This window comes from Leucopleurus acutus (assembly GCF_964270905.1).
Source record: "Leucopleurus acutus genome assembly, chromosome: 7".
In the NCBI taxonomy this organism is placed as follows: domain Eukaryota; kingdom Metazoa; phylum Chordata; class Mammalia; order Artiodactyla; family Delphinidae; genus Leucopleurus; species Leucopleurus acutus.
In genome coordinates this window covers 55,774,195-55,797,274 of record NC_139150.1, presented here as the reverse complement: position 1 = coordinate 55,797,274, position 23,080 = coordinate 55,774,195, and the positions used below count along the sequence as shown (strand labels likewise).

The 23,080-nt window shown below is 40.4% G+C and overlaps 1 protein-coding gene across 1 annotated transcript in view; it reads right to left on the bottom strand.

Annotated features, from left to right (window-relative positions):
• Nucleotides 1-19,519, bottom strand: part of PDCD1LG2 (programmed cell death 1 ligand 2) — a gene marked incomplete at both ends in the record, with an annotated part of 78,655 nt that extends 59,136 nt beyond the window's left edge. The window contains 2 exons of the mRNA XM_082842847.1: nt 10,382-10,687; nt 19,465-19,519. Coding sequence (XP_082698973.1) covers nt 10,382-10,687; nt 19,465-19,519 — 361 coding nt within the window. The remainder of the gene's footprint in view (nt 1-10,381; nt 10,688-19,464) is intronic.
• Nucleotides 19,520-23,080: the final 3,561 nt, after the last annotated feature.

Below are 23,080 nucleotides of genomic sequence, written 5' to 3'. Positions count from 1 at the left end.
GCATGCATGTGGGATCTAGTTCCCTGACCAGGGATCGAACGCAGGCACCCTGCATTAGGAGCATGGAGTCTCATCCACTGCGTCACCAGGGAAGTCCCTCTAGAGAGTTTTTAATTTCATTTATTGTGCTGTTCATCATTGTTTGTTTACTCTTTAGTTCTTTTAGGTCCTTGTTAAACGTTTATTTTATTTTCTCCATTCTATTTCCAAGATTTTGGATCATCTTTACTATCATTCCTCTGAATTCTTTTTCCGGTAAACTGCCTATTTCCTCTTCATTTGTTTGGTCAGGTGGGTTTTTACCTTGCTCCTTCATCTGCTGCATATTTCTCTGTCTTCTCATTTTGCTTACTTACTGTGTTTGGGGTCTCCTTTTCGCAGGCTGCAAGTTCATAGTTCCCGTTGTTTTTGGTGTCTGCCCCCAGTGGGTAAGGTTGGTTCAGTGGGTTGTATAGGCTTCCGGGTGGAGGGGACTGGTGCCTGTGTTCTGGTGGATGAGGCTGGATCTTGTCTTTCTGGTGGGCAGGACCACATCTGGTGGTGTGTTTTGGGGTGTCTGTGACCTTATTATGATTTTAGGCAGCCTCTCTGCTAATGGGTGGGGTTGTGTCCCTGTCTTGCTAGTTGTTTGGCTTGTGGTGTCCAGCACTGGAGCTTGCTGGTCGTTGAGTGGAGCTGGGTCTTAGCATTGAGATGGAGATCTCTGGGAAAGCTCTCACTGATTGATATTACATGGAGCTGGGAGGTCTCTGGTGGTCCAATGTCCTGAACTCGGCTTTCCCACCTCAGAGGTTCTAGCCTAACAGCCAGTAGGAGCACCAAGACCCTGTCAGCCACACGGCCAGTTACATGGGGAGTTTCTTGCCTTTTGGCAAGTCTGAGGTCTTCTGCCAGCATTCAGTAGGTGTTCTGTAGTTGTTCCACATGTAGATGTATTTTAGATATATTTTTTGGGGGTAGGTGATCTTCACATGTTACTCCTCCACCATCTCGAAGGTCCTCTGGGTTTGGTTTTTTTGTTTTTGTTTGTAGCTTCCTTTCTTATCTCTGGACACTTTAACTTAAAGATTTATGTCATTCCTGCTAAAGATGGGGGTTGATGGCTTTTGAGCAAAGACCTGGAACACCTCTGGCAACACTTTGAAGATGAATGAGTTAATACATGTAAGTGCTCAGAAAAGGGCAGGAACACAGTAAGCACTTGATAAATGCTATTATTATTTTTAAAGACTTAGATTCTGCCTATAAATAGTCAAGAACTGAGCATATTTATACTTCTCCCTCACACACACACACACACACACACACACACACACACACACACACACCCTTCTGTGCAGTGGATGCTGAATGAATTGATCAGATATGTCTCCCTGCCCTCTAGAAAACTGAGATCTAAAATAGACACGAGTGACATTGAGAGCACCAGGAAGACACAAGGACAAATTGTCCAGTTATCTTAGATGATAGCTAAAAATAAATATTAACCACGTACGCAGATACCAGGGAGTGTAAAAAGTAACCTGCTGATTTTTGGTGAAAGGAAGAGGGAGTGAGCACTATCTCTCATCAGGTAGGAAATACTTCTTTAAGAAAGAATTTCAATACAATCTTTGAAGTAAAGATGTATATATGGCACAGATATGATGAAACATTTTTTTGTTAAATTTTTGGGAGGAGTATAAATGAGTACAAACTGTGAAAAGTGATTTTATATTAAAATAATGCTAACAGCCATGTGGAAAATATCAAATATGTATGATTTACTAAGTGTTTTCTAGGTGCTGAGTTCATGCCCTGTGCTTTTACATTCTGTGGAGGTGAAAGGAAGATTCATTTCCCTCTCCACAATTTTTGCTTTTTGAGAACCTCCCTTGTGCGTCTCTGTGTTATGAGTTGCTAATTTGATTAGTTATAGCCAAAGTCACTCACTGAGTCACGGGTCACTGGAGAGCAAGGTGACTGTGTCTTGAAGTGCTGCTTATAACCTGTGGCCTTCTCTTGAAGTTCTTTCCATGCCATTAAGAGTAGTTGCCCTGGCCTGCTGGGCTGCCTGCCTCAAAAATCTTTCACATCTTCCCGCACCCACAGTATTCCAGCTTCTGCTTGTGACTGGGTGGGTGGGGCAGATTTTCTTATCTATGAGTTTGGATGGATAACTTCAGGGACTGATGTGCAAACCTGGACTCAGTTTAAGACAAGGGAGCAAGAAACAAGAATTCCCTATTCTGAGTCATGTTCTCCAGTGCAAATTATCAGAGAATCTCCAAAGTGGGGAGAGGGGAAAGGGAAAGATTATGTGCTCATCCAGTTGTTAATTTAAAAAAATGGAGTTCATTTCCATTTGGCTACTGATTCCTCTGGGTACAGCTCACTTAGTCAAGAACTTAAAGAGGAGCAGGGGTGAGTAGCTCTAACTATTGACTCCATCCTCTTAATATACCGTATCTTGCTTAAACCACCCAAGGACCTTAGGAGGTAGGAAAATTTCATATTCCAGTAATAAATAAGGAAACAGCTGGAATATGGGGTGGTTGGGGAGCTTTGAACTCATGTCCTTCATGGGTACAGTATTCTGAATTCTGCACTGGGATCATCACAAGAGGATGATTCTCTATGTAATCACAAAAGTCTAGGGATGAAGCAACATACATGGGAAGAGAGATATGTTTCCCAGGGGGACTTCAAAGTACCCAGAAGTAGAAGAAGATAAGAAGAATTAGGTTCTGAAGCAGCCTACTGAAGGTCTTGAAGTAGTTAGACTCATTAGTCTCCTTGGAGCCAATTTTGGTCTATCTCTAGCAATCCATCAGTATCTGAAGCATGCATTTTGAGTACTCACTTTATCTAATTTTATGTTATTTTATCTACACTTATTGTCCCTTCATTCGATGTCCTCTTATAATCATTTAATCCTATTCTGTTGTAGATTATTTCTGTAAGCTCTGGGGCTTTGGAGGGGCATAGAGTAGAATAAATGGATTCATAGGAGTAGTGTGTTACAGGTGAGGGCTTGGCCTGCTCCAGCAAGGTAGCTCAGGACAAGATGCTGGTCTTGGTTGCTGAGTTGGTAGGTGATTTCAGAGGTAAGAGGGCCATGAATCAGGATCTGGGCTGAGGCTTTGACTTGGGATATATAAATAAGGGAAGAGATGGGAGAGGTGTTCAACTAAAAGAATCAGCGAGAAACGATGCAACTGACAGGGACTGATTTCCAAAATATACAAACAGCTCATAGAGCTCAATATCAAAGAAACAAACAACCCAATCAAAAAGTGGGCAGAAGACCTAAATAGACATTTTTCCAAAGAAGACATACAGATGGCCAACAGGCACATGAAAATACACTCAACATCGCTAATTATTAGAGAAATGCAAATCAAAACTATAATGAGATTATCACCTCACACCAGTCAGAATGGCCATCATCAAAAAGTCTGTAAATAATAAATGCTGAAGAGGGTGTGGAGAAAAGGGAACCCTCCTACACTGCTGGCATGAATGTAAATTGGTACAGCCACTATGGAGAATAGTATGAGGGTTCCTTAAAAAACTAAAAATAGAGTTACCATATGATCCTGCAATCCCACTCCTGGACATATATCCAGAAAAGATGAAAACTCTAATTTGAAAAGATACATGCACCCCAATGTTCAGAGCAGCACTATTTACAATACCCAAGACATGGAAGCAACGTAAATGTCCACTGACAGATGAATTGGTAAAGAAGATTCCATTGTATGGTACATACATACAATGGAATATAACTCAGCCATTAAAAAGAATGAAATAATACCATTTGCAGCAACATGGATGGACCTAGAGATTATCATACTAAGTGAAGTAAGTCAGACAGAGAAAGACAAATATGTGGAATCCAAAAAACTGATACAAATGAACTTATTTACAAAACAGAAACAGACTCATAGACATAGAAAACAAACTTATGGTTACCAAAGGGGAATGGGGGAGAGGGATAACTTAGGAGTCTGGGATTAACAGATACACACTACCGTATATAAAACAGATGAACAACAAAGATATACTGTATAGCACAGGGAACTATATTCAATATCTTGTAATAACCTATAATGGAAAAGAATATGAAAAAGAACACATATATATATCTGAAACACTTTGTTGTACACACTAACACAACATTGTAAATCAACTATACTTCAGTTTGAAAACTAAAATTTTTAAAAAAGAATGAGCAAGGTTTGGGGTAGGGACAGGAGCACACACCCTACATTTATGTAATATTAAAGATGTCTCCACAGCCTCTTTCTTATTAGGGAAATGGCTGAAAAGACATCATTATCAGCAATACACAGTGGGGAAGCTGGACTGAGGGTGACATTCTTAGGAAAAGATGAGTAAATTTTGGAATTTCAGAGGTGGAAGTGATCTTAAAATTTGATTAGTCCAACTTCCTGCTCAACAAGAAGTATCTTTTCCAGCAGCTTTGCTAGATAACTATCTTGATGAATGTTTCACATGCACTTGGAAACAATGTGTATTCTGCAGTTGTTGGGTATAAATTTTATATATGTCAATTAGATCAAGATGGCTAATTGTGTTGTTCTACTCTTCTATTTTCTTTTTTGTGTGTTCTACCAGTTATAACAGAGATGAGTTGAAATCTCCAAATATAATTATGGATTTGTTTATTTCTCCTTTTAGGTCTGTCAATTTTTGTTTTATATATTTTGAAGCTATATGGTTAGATGTATACACGTTTAGGATTGTTACACTTTCCTGTTGAACTGATTTTTTCTATCATCATGAAATGCCCCTTTTTATCTTTAATAATACTTTTCTTCTTGATATTAGTAACCTGGTAGATAACTAACTTTTGGTTAAACACATCTGTGAATGGAAACTCTTACTTCCAGAAGCAGTCATTGCCACAATTAGACAATAAGAAAGTTAAACTTTCATTGGGAGGATCATCCTTACGCCAAGTCAAATTTTGCCTCATGGTAGCTTCAACCCATTGGTACTTGCCTCGTTTAGCAAAACAACATATGGTAAGCATAGTAGTTAAGAACATGGGCTTCAGAGTCGGAAAGGTTTGACTAGGCTTAAGCCAAGTGGTGGTTACGTGACCTGTCAAGCCTCAGTTTTCTCATTTGTAAAACAGGTATGATAATACTTATCCTTAACAGGGGTGTGAGGATGATTAAATGAGTTAGGTACCTAGAACTTATTAAATAGTCAGTTAGTACTGTCAATTATTATTATCTCTTTTATGTGACAAAACCCTTCAGATATCTGAAGATCACTGGCAAGACCCCGTATAGTCTTTCCACCTCTTAGGTAAAACATGCCTACTTCCTTCAACCATATCTCACAGGACATAATTTTCAGCCCCAGTTCCAGATAGCACTCTTCGGATACACTTTGTTTTTGCCAGTGTAACATGACCTATATTCCAGATATTATCTAAGCAGCACAAAGTGTAGTGTGACTAATTATTTCCTATGTGCTGAGTACACTTCAGGCCCAACACAGGGTTTTAAAGCAGCCTAAGGTCGTAAGATCGATTTTGTTGAGTGATCTACTGCCCAGCTAGGTTGGCTATAACAGACGCCTTATCACTTGGAGATGATCTCCAGGTTGACCCAAGACCTTTGTTGCCCCTTAGTCAACAACTACTACTTGTTCAGTCGGTTATAGATCCAGTCAACTACACTATTATTCATCCCATGTTTTACCATTTTATGCACAAGGTGTGTGCTGTGTGGGTCCTGGGCCTGTTTGCCCTTAGATCAATCCCTCAGTTTCTGCTCTATACGGCGGGAAGGCTGACTCCTGCAGGCTGTGTATCCCAGGCTCGTGACAGCCAACAGCAGGCATTCGGGAAGATGTGAGAGTTAGCAGGAGGAAGGAGAATGAGTGTTTCTCCCCCATACTCTATGCTATAAGGCCTCTCTAGCAGCAGCCACAGCTCTTCCCTGGCTCCAGATACCACTGGACAGGCCCACTTGGGTTCCACCCCTGGGCCCATTAACCTTGCCTTCCCCCTGTTCCTCCATCCCAGCAGTGTGGTAGCAGCTTCCTGCTTTTGCTAACTGGTGATTTGCCTCCCTAGTCCCCATTTGGTTTCTCAGTCTGTTCCATCAAAAGAATTACTATTTTCTGGTTTCAATTTCCATTGGTTTAAATGGTTTCTATTATCCCAGTTGTCTCTATAATTCAAATGTTACTGGCAACTCTAGCATTTCTGAAATAAAGATAAGCTTTATTATCTTTACTATATGTTTTACTACTATATTATCTTTACTACTGCACATAGTATCATCTGCTTTATCATCATAATGACCCTAACTAAGGTGAAAAAATGTAGTTTTACATGCATTAATCTTAGAGAATCCTGACAGGTTTCTTGTAGTCACTGAAAGAAATCTTTTAGGATGGCTCTCAATTGGTCTGTTAAATGGCCTGGGGAGGAACATCAGGTTAAACAGTTTGTAATTCCCAGGAGCTTTCTCCCCTTCAAAATTCAGGATATTGTTTTCTTAACTCAGGGTTTCCTTATTCCCTTCAGTTTCCCCAAGGGAGAAAAGACACTGAGAGCAGATTTAGCCCCATTAGTAAGTTTTTTTAGCAAATGCTTTCTCTGGGCCTAGAGGCTAAATGTACAGACATCATTTCACTACCGAGTTGCTTCTCTCGGGCTGTTCTCCTCCCTATGCCCTCTGCCATCTGACTTCCCCTTTTAGGGTGAAGGCCATTTCTCTTGCGGAAACGGAAACTATGCTGCCACCTTCCTCCACTTGTTGAAGTTGTACTCTATCTATCTTGGGCCTTTTTGTTGATTTAAAGTACGTCTGTAAGCCTCAGCCTGCTCACGCCTTCAGGCTGGTTTGGCCCTTCTGTTCTTAGTACCTGCTCTGTGTCTATCTGGGATCCTTGCTCAGGCCAGTTCTCGACCTGTGGGCTCAATCCCTGGCTTCTCAGGGCCTCTGTACCCTTTTCTTCAGTCGTGCTCCCTGGCCTTCTTCCGACAGATTTCTAATTGCCTTGGGGTTGCAACCTGGCCTTTCACAAACTGCAGCCTTCTGTTATTGTCTCTTCTAGACTCTCTAGCCATGCTACCTAGCAATTTTTTTCCCTGTCCTTATGAAATCAATTCTCTTTTCACTATATTTAATATGAACTGTTGCCCAGACAACAAATAAAATGCTATAAACCTATTTTCAAGGTGTATGCCAAAACTTAGGCATTTTAAGGACAAAGCACATCCTTCCTCTAGTCTTGTTCTATGTAAGCGCACCCTAACTGGAGTCCTAGATCTCCCCTGCTTCCTTCAGACACCCCTCATCTGGGTAGAATATCCTTATGTGCTGGTCTTCAATCTTTTTTTGTTTGTTTGTTTGCATTTCTCCTAAAACAATCGTGATGCAGTGTGCTCCTTCTCACACATTTATTAAGTTCATTCTTAGAATATATCATAGGTTTCTATATTGGAAAAATATACGATGTTTAGACCGTTATAAACACATATTTTTAGTAAGGCAATTATTTCACTCTTTACAAATGCATCCAATGTCACCTAGAAATCAAAGAAGGTGTCTTTCATACACACCACCATCCATTGAAAAATACATATAAAAATTCTTCCCTAATGGTCAGAACTTTACATTGTTTCTTTTTATTCCTCGAATATCAGTTCCCATTCCACTTCTGCAGAATTTTATTCTAATGCAACATGTTTGAACACTCTTTTGGTGATTATCCTTTTGTTTCTTTGCAACAACAAAACATGTATAGCTATTGAAATTAAATTATTTTTCTTGTGACCATGAGGCTTTAAGTGTTCAAAGTTTTCTTCTGCATTGAAATCTAATTTCCCTTATTATCAGTACATGTAAAATCAAAACATAAAATATTATGAATATTGATAATTATTAAACATAAAAAAGTTTACTGGAAATGTATCTTTTAATGGGATGGATGGGGCTCTCTTTTTCAATCTGTTCATGAATCTGAGGATGCATATGACTTATGGTTGGAATGAGACAAGGTTCAGCATCAATTCTATTTCTATTTTTCATTTTTTGTAGCTATAAGGGCTAAGGAATCTTGCTCATATGAATAAATAGGTGGGAATGGAAGAAGTTCAGTTATAGTAATATCATTTCATTCTTTGAAAGCCTTATGATTTATATGACAAAAAATTACTTTATTTTTTTATTATCAGCTGTTAACTCTATTAGGGCCTCCTTCAATTTTGTTGAAAACAGAATTTGATACCTCCTGGTTTGCAGAAGGATTTGTTAGTCATTACAATTTGGTATGGTATCAATATTTCCAATCATTCTTTTGTTTATCACTATGGAGGATTTTATACCTCAGGGCAATGCACTGTATTCATGATGGGTGAAAGGGAGGCTTTTTATGAAGTGGGTAAAGCAAAAATAAAAGAGGAAGCATTTTAGGAGAACCCCAAGAGCCTTGCCTGGAAGGCATATTCTCAGGCACACTCAATTTGGGGAACGAGTACTTGGGGAAGATGAAGATCTAGAAACTAATTTCCTAAAACCGCCTATGCTATGCATCTCATAGAAAGTCTTTGTGATCCCATATACTCTAGCTGGAAGATCATTAAGGGCTTAAGGAATTAATTAACTAATTAATTAATTAAGGTTTGAGGAATAAATCTGTTCCTCACCTGATTCATCCCTGGTCTAGATGAGGAAGCAGGCAGAGTGCCCTCCCATGGATGAGGGACATCCCTCAGCCCGAGCAAGAAAGAGGGGGACTGGTACCAAATTGCCCAAAGACCCTAGGTGCATTATAACACTCAAATAGAGATCAACAAACATGGGGCAGTGATTTAGGGGTGCAGATACCCAAGTACACTAGGGGATTGTGAGGATGTAGAGCCCTCTCTCTTCCAGTTGACTGAACTCAGACTAACTTCAATGCTCTGGAGTTCCTCCCAGTTGATGCCTGTTTGTAGGAAATGCAATAAAGATAGAAGGCAGTTACATCCAGCTAAGGGCTTTCCTGATGACTCACTATTAGTTGAGATGTAAGAGGGCACCATCCCTGCAGTAATTGAGGGTCTTTGATCCAAACCTCTGGGCACTCACCGTATGCCAAGCACCATACTCAGCTCTTTGTGTTCATTATCTCTTTTAATTTTTACAATAATCCTATGTGGTAGATGCTACTATTGCTATTCTTTTACAAATAAGAAAAATGCTAGATTAAGAGAGGTGAAATAACCTGCCCAAGGTCAGGTGAAAACAACATTCAACCTCGTGTCTAATTATTCTAGTTTGTCCTTTATACCAGATCATAAAGTCACCCCACTGCTGTCAAGGTCAATGGTCTTTAGGGACCAAACTCCACAGACCCTCCAGAAGACAGAACATATCCTCTGAGTGTAATGTGTGGAATAGGGAGGGGACAGAGAAAAACTGGCATAGTTTAACTCAGACCAGTCAGCGAAGGCTGAAAAACATAAGCCAATGAACAGAGTCAAATCTATTCTTCTACAGTTGTTATATGTCTTTCCTCAAATGACCTTTCCCAGAACAAACAAGAACTTGAAGATTCTCTTCAGATTTAGGTTCTTGGCTCGTGTTGTGGTGGAGAGAGCCCTCAACCCAGAGGAATGGGGACAGCTATTGATTCACTGGCTCCCTCAAGCTACCCATTTCAGTTCTCTGGACTTCAGCTGTTTCATGTGCAATAGATTAGGCTGGGACTAGAGTAGCATTTTCCAAACTTTTTAGACTATGACCCAGAGTGAGAAAAAAATTATCACACCACGAGCCAAGATGCACACACACGCGCGTGCGCACGCACACGCATGCACACACACACACACACACACACACACACACACACCCCCCTCTGAAATAATTTGTGTTTCACAAAACAACACTAATCCCTACTATGTGATGCCCTGATATATTCTATTCTATTCATTCGGTTCATTCATTTTATTGGTAAAAAACACCCACCTGGTTGCTACTCATTAAACTAATATTTTAATCTGTTAATGAGTGGCAAATCATGGTTTAAAAAACTCTGGACTCTGAAAGAGTAGTTTAATATCAAGTCAGTATTGTTCCTGTGAATTAGGCAAAACTTATCTTTGGTACTCTCCCACCTTTCAGGGACTCATTTTCCTGGCTTTCTCTAGACCAGTTTTATTCCCTCTACCCCTATTTACCCTAACCTCCACTGCTTTATACTCAGATATCAAAAAATATTTCTGAGCAGGTGCTTTTGTTTTCTCTGAGGTATCTCTGTCTCTTTATAGCCATCCTCCTAGTTTTGGTTTGAGCTTGTTACTTGCAGCTAATGCAGGTCTTGTGTTGGAGAGATGCCTCCATGTATTCCAGTCCCTGAAACTACTCACCTTTGACTTTCAGAGTCAGGTACTTGTAGTCCCAGGCGATCCCATAGATGATCAGGCAGCGGTACTGCCCTGCATCTCTCACTTGGACTTGGGGGATGTGGAACAAGGCCTTCCCCAGGGGCAGCTGCTCCTCCAGCAAAATGGCTCTTTCACTGAGCAAGGTTGTATCATTTTCCACCTTTTGCAAACTGGCTTTTAAATCTCCGAGTTCCACATGACCTCCGGTGTCAAAATCACACTCCAAGGTCACATTGCCACCGTAGTCTACCGTGTACATTTCCTTTGGGACCGTCACTGTGAATAAAGCTGAACAGAAAATAAGACATTCTCAGATTGTCTGCCTTCACATTTCAGTTCTGTACAGAGTGGGACCTGAGGAGACCTATCCCACCCCCGTTTCCCAAGAGATACCTGTCATTATCTGGGCATTTGTGAAGGTTCCTTTCTCTCCTTTGCCCCCATCCATTCTGGGAAAGAGTAGAATTCTTGATCTGCTCTGAGGTAGTTCTCACCTCTCAACACTCCTCACCTGTGCAGCTGACTGCCTTCCTACCCCCTATTATCCAGGCTCATTTTCTTCATATGGGTCAAATTACATCATTATCTGCCAAATTCTACCTCCTCTCACCAGTGATAGTAATAATAACTACCACCCATTGAGTTCTTACTAGGTGTTGGGCCTCTGCTAACACATGATCTCTTTTAGTCCCCCCAGGAAGCCAGTGACGTAGAGCTATCTTCTTTTTAGAAAATGAAACTGAGACACAGAAAGGTTAAGCAACTTGCCTAACATTGCACAGCCAGGATCAGACCCAGGTATTGTTAAGTTCAAGCGCTCTTAACCATCATATCATACAAGTCTACTGTAGAAGCGTCTTTTCTGTCAATAAGAGGAAAGAATGGAACTAATACTTAGTGTATACCTACTATGTGCCAGCCACTGTTCTAGGCTCTTTATAACTATATCATTGGGACTTCCCTTGTGGTCCAGTGGTTAAGACTCCACGTTCCCAAGGCAGGGGGCCTGGGTTCGACCCTGCATGTCTCAACTAAGATCCCGCATGCAGCAACGAAGATCCCGAGTGCCGCAACTAAGACCCGGAGCAGCTAAATAAATAAATGTTTTTTAAAAAACCTATGTCATTTAATACTGAAAATACAAGCATGAAACATGTATTATCATTACTGTTTTATAGTTGAGGAAACTGGGTCAAAGAGGTTTGCTCCAGGATGTACAGTTAGTAAAGTTAAAATTCTGAGCTAGTCAGATGGTTGACTTCAAAATCTGTAGTCTTTGAAACAGTATTTCCCAAAACGTGAGGCACATACTTCTAGAAGTATGCAAAATGATTTTAGATACGGCAGAATCAAGGCCCAAAGGAAGTTGGATTATTCGGAGAGGAATTTATTCCCTCTTGAATTCTATTCCAATCCTTCAAATTACATATAATTTGCAACTAGACTCTCACGTCTCTAACAATGGTTATTTTTCTTTTTATTTTATTTTATTTATTTATTTTTGGCTGCTTTGGGTCTTCGTTGCTGTGCGTGGGCTTTCTCTAGTTGTGGCGAGCGGGTGCTACTCTTCGATGCGGTGCATGGGCTGCTCACTGTGGTGGCATCTCTTGTTGCAGAGCATGGGCTCTAGGTGTGTGGGCTTCAGTAGTTGTGGCTTGCAGGCTCTAGAGCGCAGGCTCAGTAGTTGTGGCACACGGGCTTAGTTGCTCCGCAGCATGTGTGATCTTCCCAGGCCAGGGCTCAAACCAGTGTCCCCTGCCTTGTCAGGTGGATTCTTAACCACTGCGCCACCAGGGAAGCCCTATTTTTCCTTTTAATAAAACAAGAAGCTCTCAGGCAGATATTATTATCTGGGTAGAATTTAATAGCACCACTTTACTTTCATTGCATTTATTTTTGCTCATATCCTCTATTTACCTGTACCAGTGATACTGGTTTTCCATTTACCACAAGGGTAGATGGTTTTGTTCAAAAAATAAAAGCTCAGTTGATTTAGATAATTCTATAAAAACAATAGCACAAAGAGTAGTCAAACATGGCAAAACTAATGAAAGTAGTGTATGCATGAATAAATTGTGATAAATTGTACAAAATTATGCTGCTTCCATTATTAATGAGTGGTTAGTCATTAAGACTGAGTGTAAGATCTCGAAGTAGCTTCTGAATTGTGACAGAAGATCAGATCAAATTATGTTCAGTAGAGCTTACTTCATTAATCCATTCATTTAATCAGTCAAAACATCCACTTATATTTGGGGATGGCTTCTAAGAATATGCTATTTGAGTGGTTGTTTCCACATAAAACGTGGTATGGAAAGAGCTTGGGATTTAGTGACAGATGAACCTGGGTTCAAATTTTGACTATATCAGGATTATGAGCCCTTTGATCTTGATCATGCCATTTAAACTCTATGAGTCTCAGCCTCTTTATCTGTAAAGGTCGAAGATAACATCTACCTGTCAGCATTGTGGGGAAAACTAGACAAAATGGCACATGTGAAGTGCCTTATTTTGGCAGGTAGTCAGCAAACTTTCTTTTGTACAATGTTTTAATTCTTGAGAAAGTGGTATTCGGACCACCCTGGATAACAGATTTCACAGTATAAATAGTTCGGGGGTTTTCTGTTGCTTGAGTGATTCACATCATAATTCTCTTCTGACTGGAGTTTTTCCTCCTACCATCCTGCAAATCTTTGAAGGCAGTGACCAGGTTGAATTTGCTTTGGCGTCTCCAGTGCCTAATACATACTAAATTCCAGTTAAGGGTTTAACATAAAATGACAAAAACGGGGAGAGGGAGAAACAAAAGGATGAGCCTCCCCATATTCACTTTTGCTTTCCTCTCATCAAACAGCAACTTGCCCCAAATTGCACAAACTGGCATTCTTTTTTTTTTTTTTTGCGGTACGTGGGCCTCTCACTGTTGTGGCCTCTCCCGTTGCAGAGCACAGGCTCCGGACGCGCAGGCTCAGCGGCCATGGCTCAAGGGCCCAGCCGCTCTGCGGCATGTGGGATCTTCCCGGACCGGGGCACGAACCCGTGTGCCCTGCATTGGCAGGCGGACTCTCAACCACTGTGCCACCAGGGAAGCCCCAAACTGGCATTCTTAATCACCACCCAGCACAGGTGAGAGTGTAGTGCACACACTTGAGTTTTTATCAAAAATTAATGACAAGCTTATATATTGCCTCCAACCCCTGTTTTAACCACAACTAGAACATTAGTGTGCCTTTCTGACAGAGATCTATGATACAAAAAGGAGTTCACAGCTGCCTGGTATTCTTTTGCGCAGGATGGGGGTGGGGGCAGGCTACAATGTGAGTGCTTCTTTGTAAAACAATGCCAATTCAGCATTTGCTTGGCCAGGTTGAGAAGACTCTGGGACAATACATGTGAGAAAAGATGCCATGCTTCTGAATTTCCCGCATGATTCCATTTTGTGGAATTCCCTGAACACTTGTAATAACTCTCACTGGTGTCTCCATAATAGGATACTCTTTAAAGTAGATTCCTTTATGATTAGAATCATCTCCAAATACTTGAGTTATTAAGTCCCCTTATAATTAAAACAGAGCTGCCTGATACCAAATCCACTCTACCCTGGAGAATAATATTTATTTATTCATTCTCTAATATGTATTAACCATATTCTATGCACCAGGTTCAGGAATTTACACTACTTTTACTCTCCTCATGGTACTTCCTTCTCTTATTTTATTACACATGATGTAACAAGAAACAGGGAAGAGACATGGGGCTTGCAGGGAAGGTTAATTGCTGAGCCTGAGATTTAACAAGAATCAGAGGACTTTGGGTGTAGTCTCTATTGAATTTATTTAGTAGATTTATTTACCACACTTATACTTTCTTCTCATGAGAGAAGGAACGCCTCTAACTTCCTCTGGAACTCCCCATAGCATACAGCAGAACTTCCCTCTTCACTGTCTGGGACTTTGAAAAAAAAAATCCATTTTCTGCTTGCTTTTCCCCTCTGCCTTGTGCAGCGTGTGTGTGTATATACAGAGGTTGGAAGCATAAAGTATACTACCTCTTAGGCAGGTGACATTTTCCATCTAATGTTCACAAGAGGAAAGAGCAATTGGCAAAGATGAATCACATATCTGAGCCGCTCAGAATAACTAGAAGATTAATTGTTAGTTGGTCTATTTTGCCCCAACTAAAGTTTCTAAGACATGCAAAGCTTTGAGCTTGATTACTCGATACAAAATGACAAGTTTAGGAAATGCAATACTAAAATATTCTTACTTATTGTAAACTACAGAGGAAATCAAAACACTCTTGCAAGCAACTCTGTGAAGAGGTTTTTCTCAAGCTTGGCTGCACATTAGAATCACTAATGAGAGGGCCTCAACCTTGCATCATAAGAATCACCTGGGAAGCTTTTAAAACACACTAATGCTCAAACCCCACTTTGGATCCTCTAAAATTAAATTCTAATTATTTTGTAAGGCCAGCATCAATTAAAAAAAAAAATTTCCCTAGGAGCTTCTAAGGTGCAGGGAGCATTGAGAAACCATTGGCTGGACAAATAAAACACCTGCACTTGCAAACATTTTTTACCATCCTGCCATCCAAAGTGTTGTCCTCAGTTTTCCCTGGGAGCTAGTTAGGAATGCAGAATCTCAGCCCATGCCCTGGACCTAGAGAAGCAGAATCTGCATTTTAACAAGGTTGGGGTGATTCACATGCACAATGACATCTGAGAAACAGAGTTATAACACTGGTTTGCATTTGGACTGTGACTGGGAAGTAGAGTGAAAGATAACATTTATTAAACTCAATGAAGCAGACACTGGGCTAAACTGTACATCACCATTTCATGTTCCCAAAACTCTGCAAGGTAGGAGTCACTACCCCCATTTTACAGATGGGGAAACTGAGGCTTAAAGAAATGATACAACCTGCCCAAAGTAAAAAAGTGGGAGCTCATGGAGTTGGAATTCAAATTCATATCTCTGTGTGTTGAAAGCTTGTAGTTCTAACAGATAGGACTATATATCTACTGGCATGTGTATACTACATACATGAATGAAATAGATATACTTTCCAGCTTTATAATAAGGAAAAGACATTTGTTTTCTATTTCATATGTCACATGGTTATTAAATTAAACTCCAACCTAGCATTGAACTCCTGATGTCATCAGGAAAGTTTCCACAACTGAAAATTAAGCCAGTAAAACATTCATTTGGTCATCTTGACTAAATTAAAGGGCAAAGGACTTGGCCAGAGCATGAAAAATTAATAAATGCACGTTCTTTAGACAGATTAAAATAGCTGGCTTGAGTAATGTTGGAGCCTTTCTGAAAGTTCTTGGGGGAAGTTCGCCTTTTATTTGCAGTCAGGGCACCGATGGAGTCAGACCTGTCACATCTCCAGGAAACACAAAACAATTTATTTGCATTACCTACCAAGATAGCTTCCTCTTTAAGCTAATTTTATACCTTTTTTCCCCATTAACAACAGAAGCTTAAGTGTTTACAGACTTCTTAAGGTATTTTGAAAGGTGAGGATGGGTGTAGGCAGTGAGGGGAGGGGGGACTGCTTTACACAGCCAGCCTTCAGAAAGCTCTAGTTCCTGGTTTAGAATAGATGCTGCTCTGATCACTTGACGCATGCACTCCTCTTAGCAGGAATGCTGCATGAGACATCTTGTCTATTAGAAATCCCTTCCCCAACCTGATTCTTCTACTTTCTATACCTCAGGGGTCAGCAGATATAGTTTTGGAGGTCAGCTATAGGCTAAGTGGAATGACCCAGGGTGTGGTCCCTGCCCTAGAGTGACCTCAAGCATCACCCTGGTCATGGGCTTCCTGGGTTTTATTCTTCTCTGGTGGATGAAGAAAGAAGGAGACATCAATGAAAGACATAAGACTGGGGTTACTTTTTCCTTCAAGACATGACAAAGTACAAAAATAAATATTTCCCCTTAAATGTATCTGGGTAACAAGATGTCCTTAGGTTTTGAAATGAAAATATAAGGAAAAAATTGAACTACAACACTACAGTAATAAAAGAGTGAGTGATATAAGTGAAAGAATATATACATAGATCAATAGAACAGAAGGGCCAGAAAAAGACCCACACAAATATGGACAATTGATTTTTTACAAAGGTGCAAAGGCAATCAATGGAGAAAAGATAGTCTTTTCAGTAAATGAACAAATGGGGCTGGAGCAACCGGATGTCCACGTGCAAAAAAAAAAAAAAAAAAAGCCCCAACCTATACTTCACACTATACAAAAATCAACTCAAGATGGATGGTCAACCTAAATGTAAAATGTACAACTATAAAGTATTTAGAAGAAAACATAGAAGAAAATCTTTCAGGTCTTGGGTTAGGCAAAGAGTTCTTAGATATGACAATCCATCAAAGAAAAAATTTGATAAATTAGGTATCTCCAAAATTAAAATCTTTCCTCTGCAAAAGACACTGTTAAGAGAATGAGAGGGACTTCCCTGGTGATCCAGTGGTAAAGAACCCATCTTCCAATGCAGGGGACGAGGGTTCAATCCCTGGTTGGGAAACTAAGATCCCACATGCCTCGGGGCAACTAAGCCCGCGCGCACCACAACTACTGAGCTCGCGTGCCTCAATGAAAGAGCCTGCATGCCACCAACTACAGAGCCCACGCGCCCTAGAGCCCGCACACCACAGCTAGAGAGAAGCCCACTCCCCGCAACGAAAGATCCCACATGACTCAACAAAGATCCTGCTGCCACAACTAAGACCCGACACAGCCAAAAAAAAAAAAGAGAATGAGAAGATGAGCTACAGACTGGGAGAAAATATTTGTATATCACATATCTGATAAAGAATTTGTATCCAGAATATATAAAGAACTCTCAAAACTGAACAATAAGAAAATAACCCAATTAAAAACAGTCAAATGATTTGATATGCCCTTCACCTAAGAAGATATATGAATGGGCAATAGGCACATGAAAATATGTTTATCCTCACTAGGTACTGGGGAAACGCAAATTAAACCACAGTGAGAAACTTCTACACACCTACTAGAATGAGTTAAAAAAGAAAAATAACAATGTCAATACCAAGGGCTGTCAAGGATGTGGAACAATTGGAACTCTCATACTTTGCTGGAGGGAATGCAAAAACAGTACAGATTCTAAGAACGGTTTGATGGTTTCTTATAAAGTTAAATATGTACTTACCATATGACTCAGTAATCCCACTCATAGGTATTCACCTAAGTGAAATGAAAACCTATGCTTCCACAAAAACCTATATACAAATGTTTATAGCAACTTTATTTATAATTGCCAAAAATAGGAAACAACCCAAAAGTCCCTCAAGTGGGAAATGAATAAACAAAATGTGGTGTGTACCTACAGAGTAATACTACTCAACAACAAAAAGGAATGAACTATTGATTCATATAACAATATGGATAAATTTCAAATGCGTTATGCTAAGCTAAAGAAGCCAGACAAAAAGAATATCTAATAAATGATCCCATTTATATGACATTCTGGAAAAGTTACAATGACAGGATAGAGAGTAGATCGGTGAGTACCTGGGCTTAAAAGTTGGAGGAGGGTTTTTGTTTGGTGATAAAACTGCTCGGGATCTTGACTGTGGTGGTGGCTATATGACTATGCGTTTGTCAAAACTCATAGATGCTTTTATAAAAAAGAGTAAAATTTTACTTTATGTCAATTTAAAAATAAATATTTAAAAAGTGAAATGAAAATATTTTCCAATAGCTTTTCGCTTCAATCTTTAAATTATTTTATAGATAAAATGGTAGAGCATCCACAGAGCACTCAAGTAAGGAAAGAGTTAATTTTGCCTGTCTCTAAAAATCCCAGCAGGGCAGGGTCTCTTAGAAAGGAAATATCAAGTGTTCCTTTAGCTGCCACTGCAAGGGCAGGCCTGGAGTAAGCAGAATATTGGGGTGTTCTCCAAGGATGGCCCCAAGTCAGTGTCTCTAATGCCAGACCAGGCTGAGCAGCCCAAGGGAGGGGGAGAAACGTGACTGGGATCACCTGGAAGAGAGGGAAAAGCTCTTCAAAAAGTTATCAGTGCCAAAGAAGGCATTCTTTCTCAACGAAAGGCAGAATGTTGGATGACTTCCCATGGGATCGGGGCTGTTATCATAGAGGACCTAACCCCCTTTGTCCACCTCTGTCCTCCTCTCTTACCTAATGGTGTTCATCCACTATAATGCACTCATGGTCCTGACCGCATATGTGAATAGTCTAAACTACCTTCCCCAGGAAAGCAAAACTCTGAAACTGCTTTCCTCCTTGCTACCCACACCCTCCAGTAGAATATCTTTCTCCAAAATCCAAAGGCATAGGTTTAAGGTTCATTATTCATTTAGGTGCAAGGAAGACTCTGAGTTTCCAATTCAAGTAATCCACATTAATGTGTGAATGACCCATGGCTGTTACTGTTGCTTTTTTTTTTTTTTTTTTCCCAGTACGCGGGCCTCCCACCGTCGCGGCCCCTCCCGCTGCGGAGCACAGGCTCCGGACGCGCAGGCTCAGCGCCCATGGCTCACGGGCCCAGCAGCTCCGCGGCACGTGGGATCCTCCAGAACCGGGGCACGAACCCGTGTCCCCTGCATCGGCAGGCGGACTCCCAACCACTGCGCCACCAGGGAAGCCCTACTGTTGGTTTTTAAAAGAGGAGGTGTCCCCCTGACCTTTGTCTCCTCACTGTCCCTGACAGAAGAACAAAGGACAGCTTCTTGGCAGCTCACCTTTCAGGACACTCAACCCATGCCCTCTTGTGTCAGTTCAGAGGTGCATGGCCTGAATGGTCCTGTCTTCTTGTTACTACCTTTATTGGAAAGTGGGGATAGATGGATTCTTAGTCCCTGTTTCTGTAAGACAGGGACATGGGTATGCACATGCCACCCTGGACACCGTTCTTTTGGCTGTGCTTATAATAGCTGGTAATCACACTTCCTCTCAAAGAAAGCCTTCAGCTCAAGGACTACATTCTCATCCTTGGCTTCAGCTAGGGGTCATCACCTGTTCCTCTTTCTCAGGCTCCTCCCTTGGACCTTTCTTACCTGCTGTCTGATGAAGCGGCATTCCCAGGCTCATAATTAGCAGGAGAAGGAACATTTTCTGTACTGGATCTGAAACAGACAATTGAAAGTCTCAGGGCCTTCTGCAGTTTTTCTGGGTCTCATGATTTGGTCATTTGCTCACTTCTGAAAACAGAACAGGGAAATGACTGGTAAACAAATCTTTTGGGGAGGCAGTGGACCATGGTGGAGTAGAGCTGGGAAAAGAAGTTAAAGGGTGATTGCCTAAAGGAGAGGAGAGATGGGGTAAGAAGAAGCGAGGCACCCTTTATCGATCCAAGTTAGAAGCTCATATGAACCAGTGCTCATGAGTTACCCACACAGCTGGTTATCTGTACCTTTCTGTTTCTTCCATAGTTTCAGTGTAGGCCCTTGAAAACCAGTCTTGTTCATCAGATGAATAATGCACATCATCTTTTCCAGCTGGACTGGAACTCTGTGAGTTGGACACTCAGTGCTCAATAGAACAGAGCTGGATCCTCAATAAATACTTGCTAGTTGACTGAGCAGGTAAAGTTGTCAAGCTCTTTAGAGTGCTGTGATCCAGTGTGCCCATCACTTGAACTACCTGTTACTAAGAGGTGCAGACAGGGATTGCAGAGAACTGCAAACCCAGCTGAGTGGGTGCCAAACCTTAGTCCTGCTTCACCTTTCCTGCTTCCACTTTTGCTCACAAACTTTCCCACCCAAGGACTTCTCACGGTTGAAGGCAAAAGGGACAGGGTATACCACTGTCAGCTTTTTTTGTCCTCAAAGCGGCTTTCAAAATTTTGTTAGCCATGTGCCACCAGGGAAGCCATACATCTAAATCAGGTAAAAGCAGAGCTGCTCTGAGTACAATGGAAAGCCAGTGGAGGATTTGGATCAGGAGAATGACATGATCTCATTTACATTTTTAAAAGAGGATTCAGTTTTGGTGTAGACAATAGACTATTGTTGTGAAGGAGAGTGGGATGGGCAAGATTGGAGGCAGAAAGATCAGTAAGAAATGTTTTCACAGAGATGATAATAGTTTGGACCAGAGTGGTGGGGCTAGTGGAGGTGAGAAGGGGTCTGTTGAAGGTTTTTTATATTTATACATTTTAAAAAGGTATTAAAATTTTAAAATTGGTCCCTTAAATTTATTAAAATTTTTAATATCTTTATTGGAGTATAACTGACATACAATAGAGGATTATGTGTGTGTGTGTATACATATATATTTAAGACACAGATGATTTAGTGGTATGATTCAGTGGCTTTTAGTATATTCTACAGAACTGTGCAACCCATACCACTGTCTAATTTTGGATCATTTTCGTCACTGCAAAAAGGAACCCAATACCCATTAGCAGAACCCCCCCAATTCTTCTTCCCTCTCCCACCAGTCCCTGGCATTCACTCATCTCCGTTCTGTTTCTATCAATTTGCTTATTCTGGATATTTTATATAAATGGAATCATACAATATGTGGTCTTTTGTGTATAGCTTCTTTCACTGAGCATATTATTTTCAAGACTCATCTGTACTGTAACACATTACCAATACTTCGTTCCTTTCTATGACTGAATAATATTCCATTGTATTAACACATCACATCTTTCTTATCCATTCATCAGTTGATGGACATTTGTTTCCACTTGTTGGCTATTATGAGTAATGCTATTATGACATTCATGTACAAGTTTCTGTGTAGACATGTTTCCAAATCACTTGATTATATATGTAGGAGTGGAATTGATCAGTTAAATGGTAACTCTATATTTAACTTTTTGAGAAACTGCCAAACTGTTTATCAAATATATGACTTGTAATTAATTTCTCCTATTCTGTGATTGTCTTTTCAGTTTCTTGGTAGTGTTCTTTGAAGCACAAATGTTTTAATTGTAAAGTACAAATTAATTTAATTTTGATGAAGGCCAGTTTATCTGTTTTCTCTTTTAATTGCTTGTTCTTTAGGTGTCATCTCTAAGAAAATATTGCCTAATCCAAGGTCACAAAGATTTACGTCTATGTTTTCTTTTGAGAATTTTATAGCTTTAGTTCTTATATTTAGGTCTTTGATCCAGTTTGAGTTAATTTTTGTGTATGGTGTGAGGTAAGGCTCCAGATTCATTGATTTGCACATGGACATCCAGTTGACTCTGCATAGTTTGTTTAAAGGAGTATTCTTTCTCCATTGAATTGTCATAGCACCCTCACCAAAAATCAATTGACATTAAATGTATGGGCTTAGTTCTGGAATCTCAATTCTATTCCATTGAACTATATGTCTATCCTATGTCAGTATCACAGACTGTTGATTACACGGAAGCTTTGTGGTAAGTTTTGAAATCAGGAAATGTGAATCTTCTAACTTCTTTTTCTTTTTTTTAAGACTTTGTGTGTGTGTGTGTGTGTGTGTGTGTGGCTATTCTTGCTCCCTTGCATTTCCATGTGAATTTTAGGATCAGCTTGTCTATTTCCACACAAAAGAAGCAGCTGGAATTTTGAAAGGGATTGTACTGATCTGTAGATCCATTGGGGAATATAGCCATCTTTATAATTTTAAGTCTTTTAATCCATGAATGGGGCATGTCTTTCCATTTATTTAAGTCTTCTATATTCTCAAGAAGATTTGATGGGAATTGCTGACAGGATGGAAATGTAGTTTGACAAAAGTAAAGAAATCCAGGAAAATTTCTAGGTTCGGAGCTTGAGTCACTAGGGCAATGGAGATACCATTTATTAAAAAGGAGAAGACTAAGAATGAAGCAGATTAGGGAGCAGAAATCAAATATTGTATTTGGAATATGTTTGGTTTGAGATGTCTATTAGACACTCAAGTAAAGATGTTTAGTAGGTGGTTGGACAACTGGTGATCCAAAGTTTGGGGCAGAGATATAAATTTGGGAGTCATCAATGCATAAGTGTTACTTAAAGCCATGGTGCTGCATAGTACCACCTAAAGAGAGATAGAGAAGAGAAGGTGTCAAAGGACTGAGATATGGGGCATTCCAACACTTAGGGGTCTTTGAGAGGGAAGGTACTAGCAAAGAAGATTGAGAGAAGGGATATAAAGGTAAATTAACCATCTCTTTTATTTTCTGTATTCTGTTGCTTTGACATCTGGAATCTTGCTGACTTTAGAGGGACTGCCCCCTCAGGATTAGCCAATTCCTAGAGACAGTAAACAACTGTCCCCTGAGTGTGCCTTTCATATGCAAACCAACCAGTCCAGAGCCCTACCTCCAATCACCTTTTTATTGGGCTCTCATTCTCTGGGTCACTATCTATCTGCCCTAATCACCCTAGGGTCAGTTACCAGATACTCCTATGCCCCCAAAGTCTGCTGAAATTATACAAACTAGCCCCATTCCTTCCTGTGGAACCCACAGTAGAGGCTCCTGCCTACTTTTCCCCCTCACCCTCTGCCTCCTGTGTGACCCTGGTATTTGCCTGTATGGCCCACTATGGTGTGGCATGCCCCTTTCTCTTGGGATCTGTGAGTATAACAAACTATTTTTTCAAAGGCAGTCACCTCCTGATCTGTTGGCCTCACCATTCCTAAATAATAGATATAATAATAAATAAAATAATAGTAATAAATAATAATAAAACCTAGAGTTTAAAACATAGT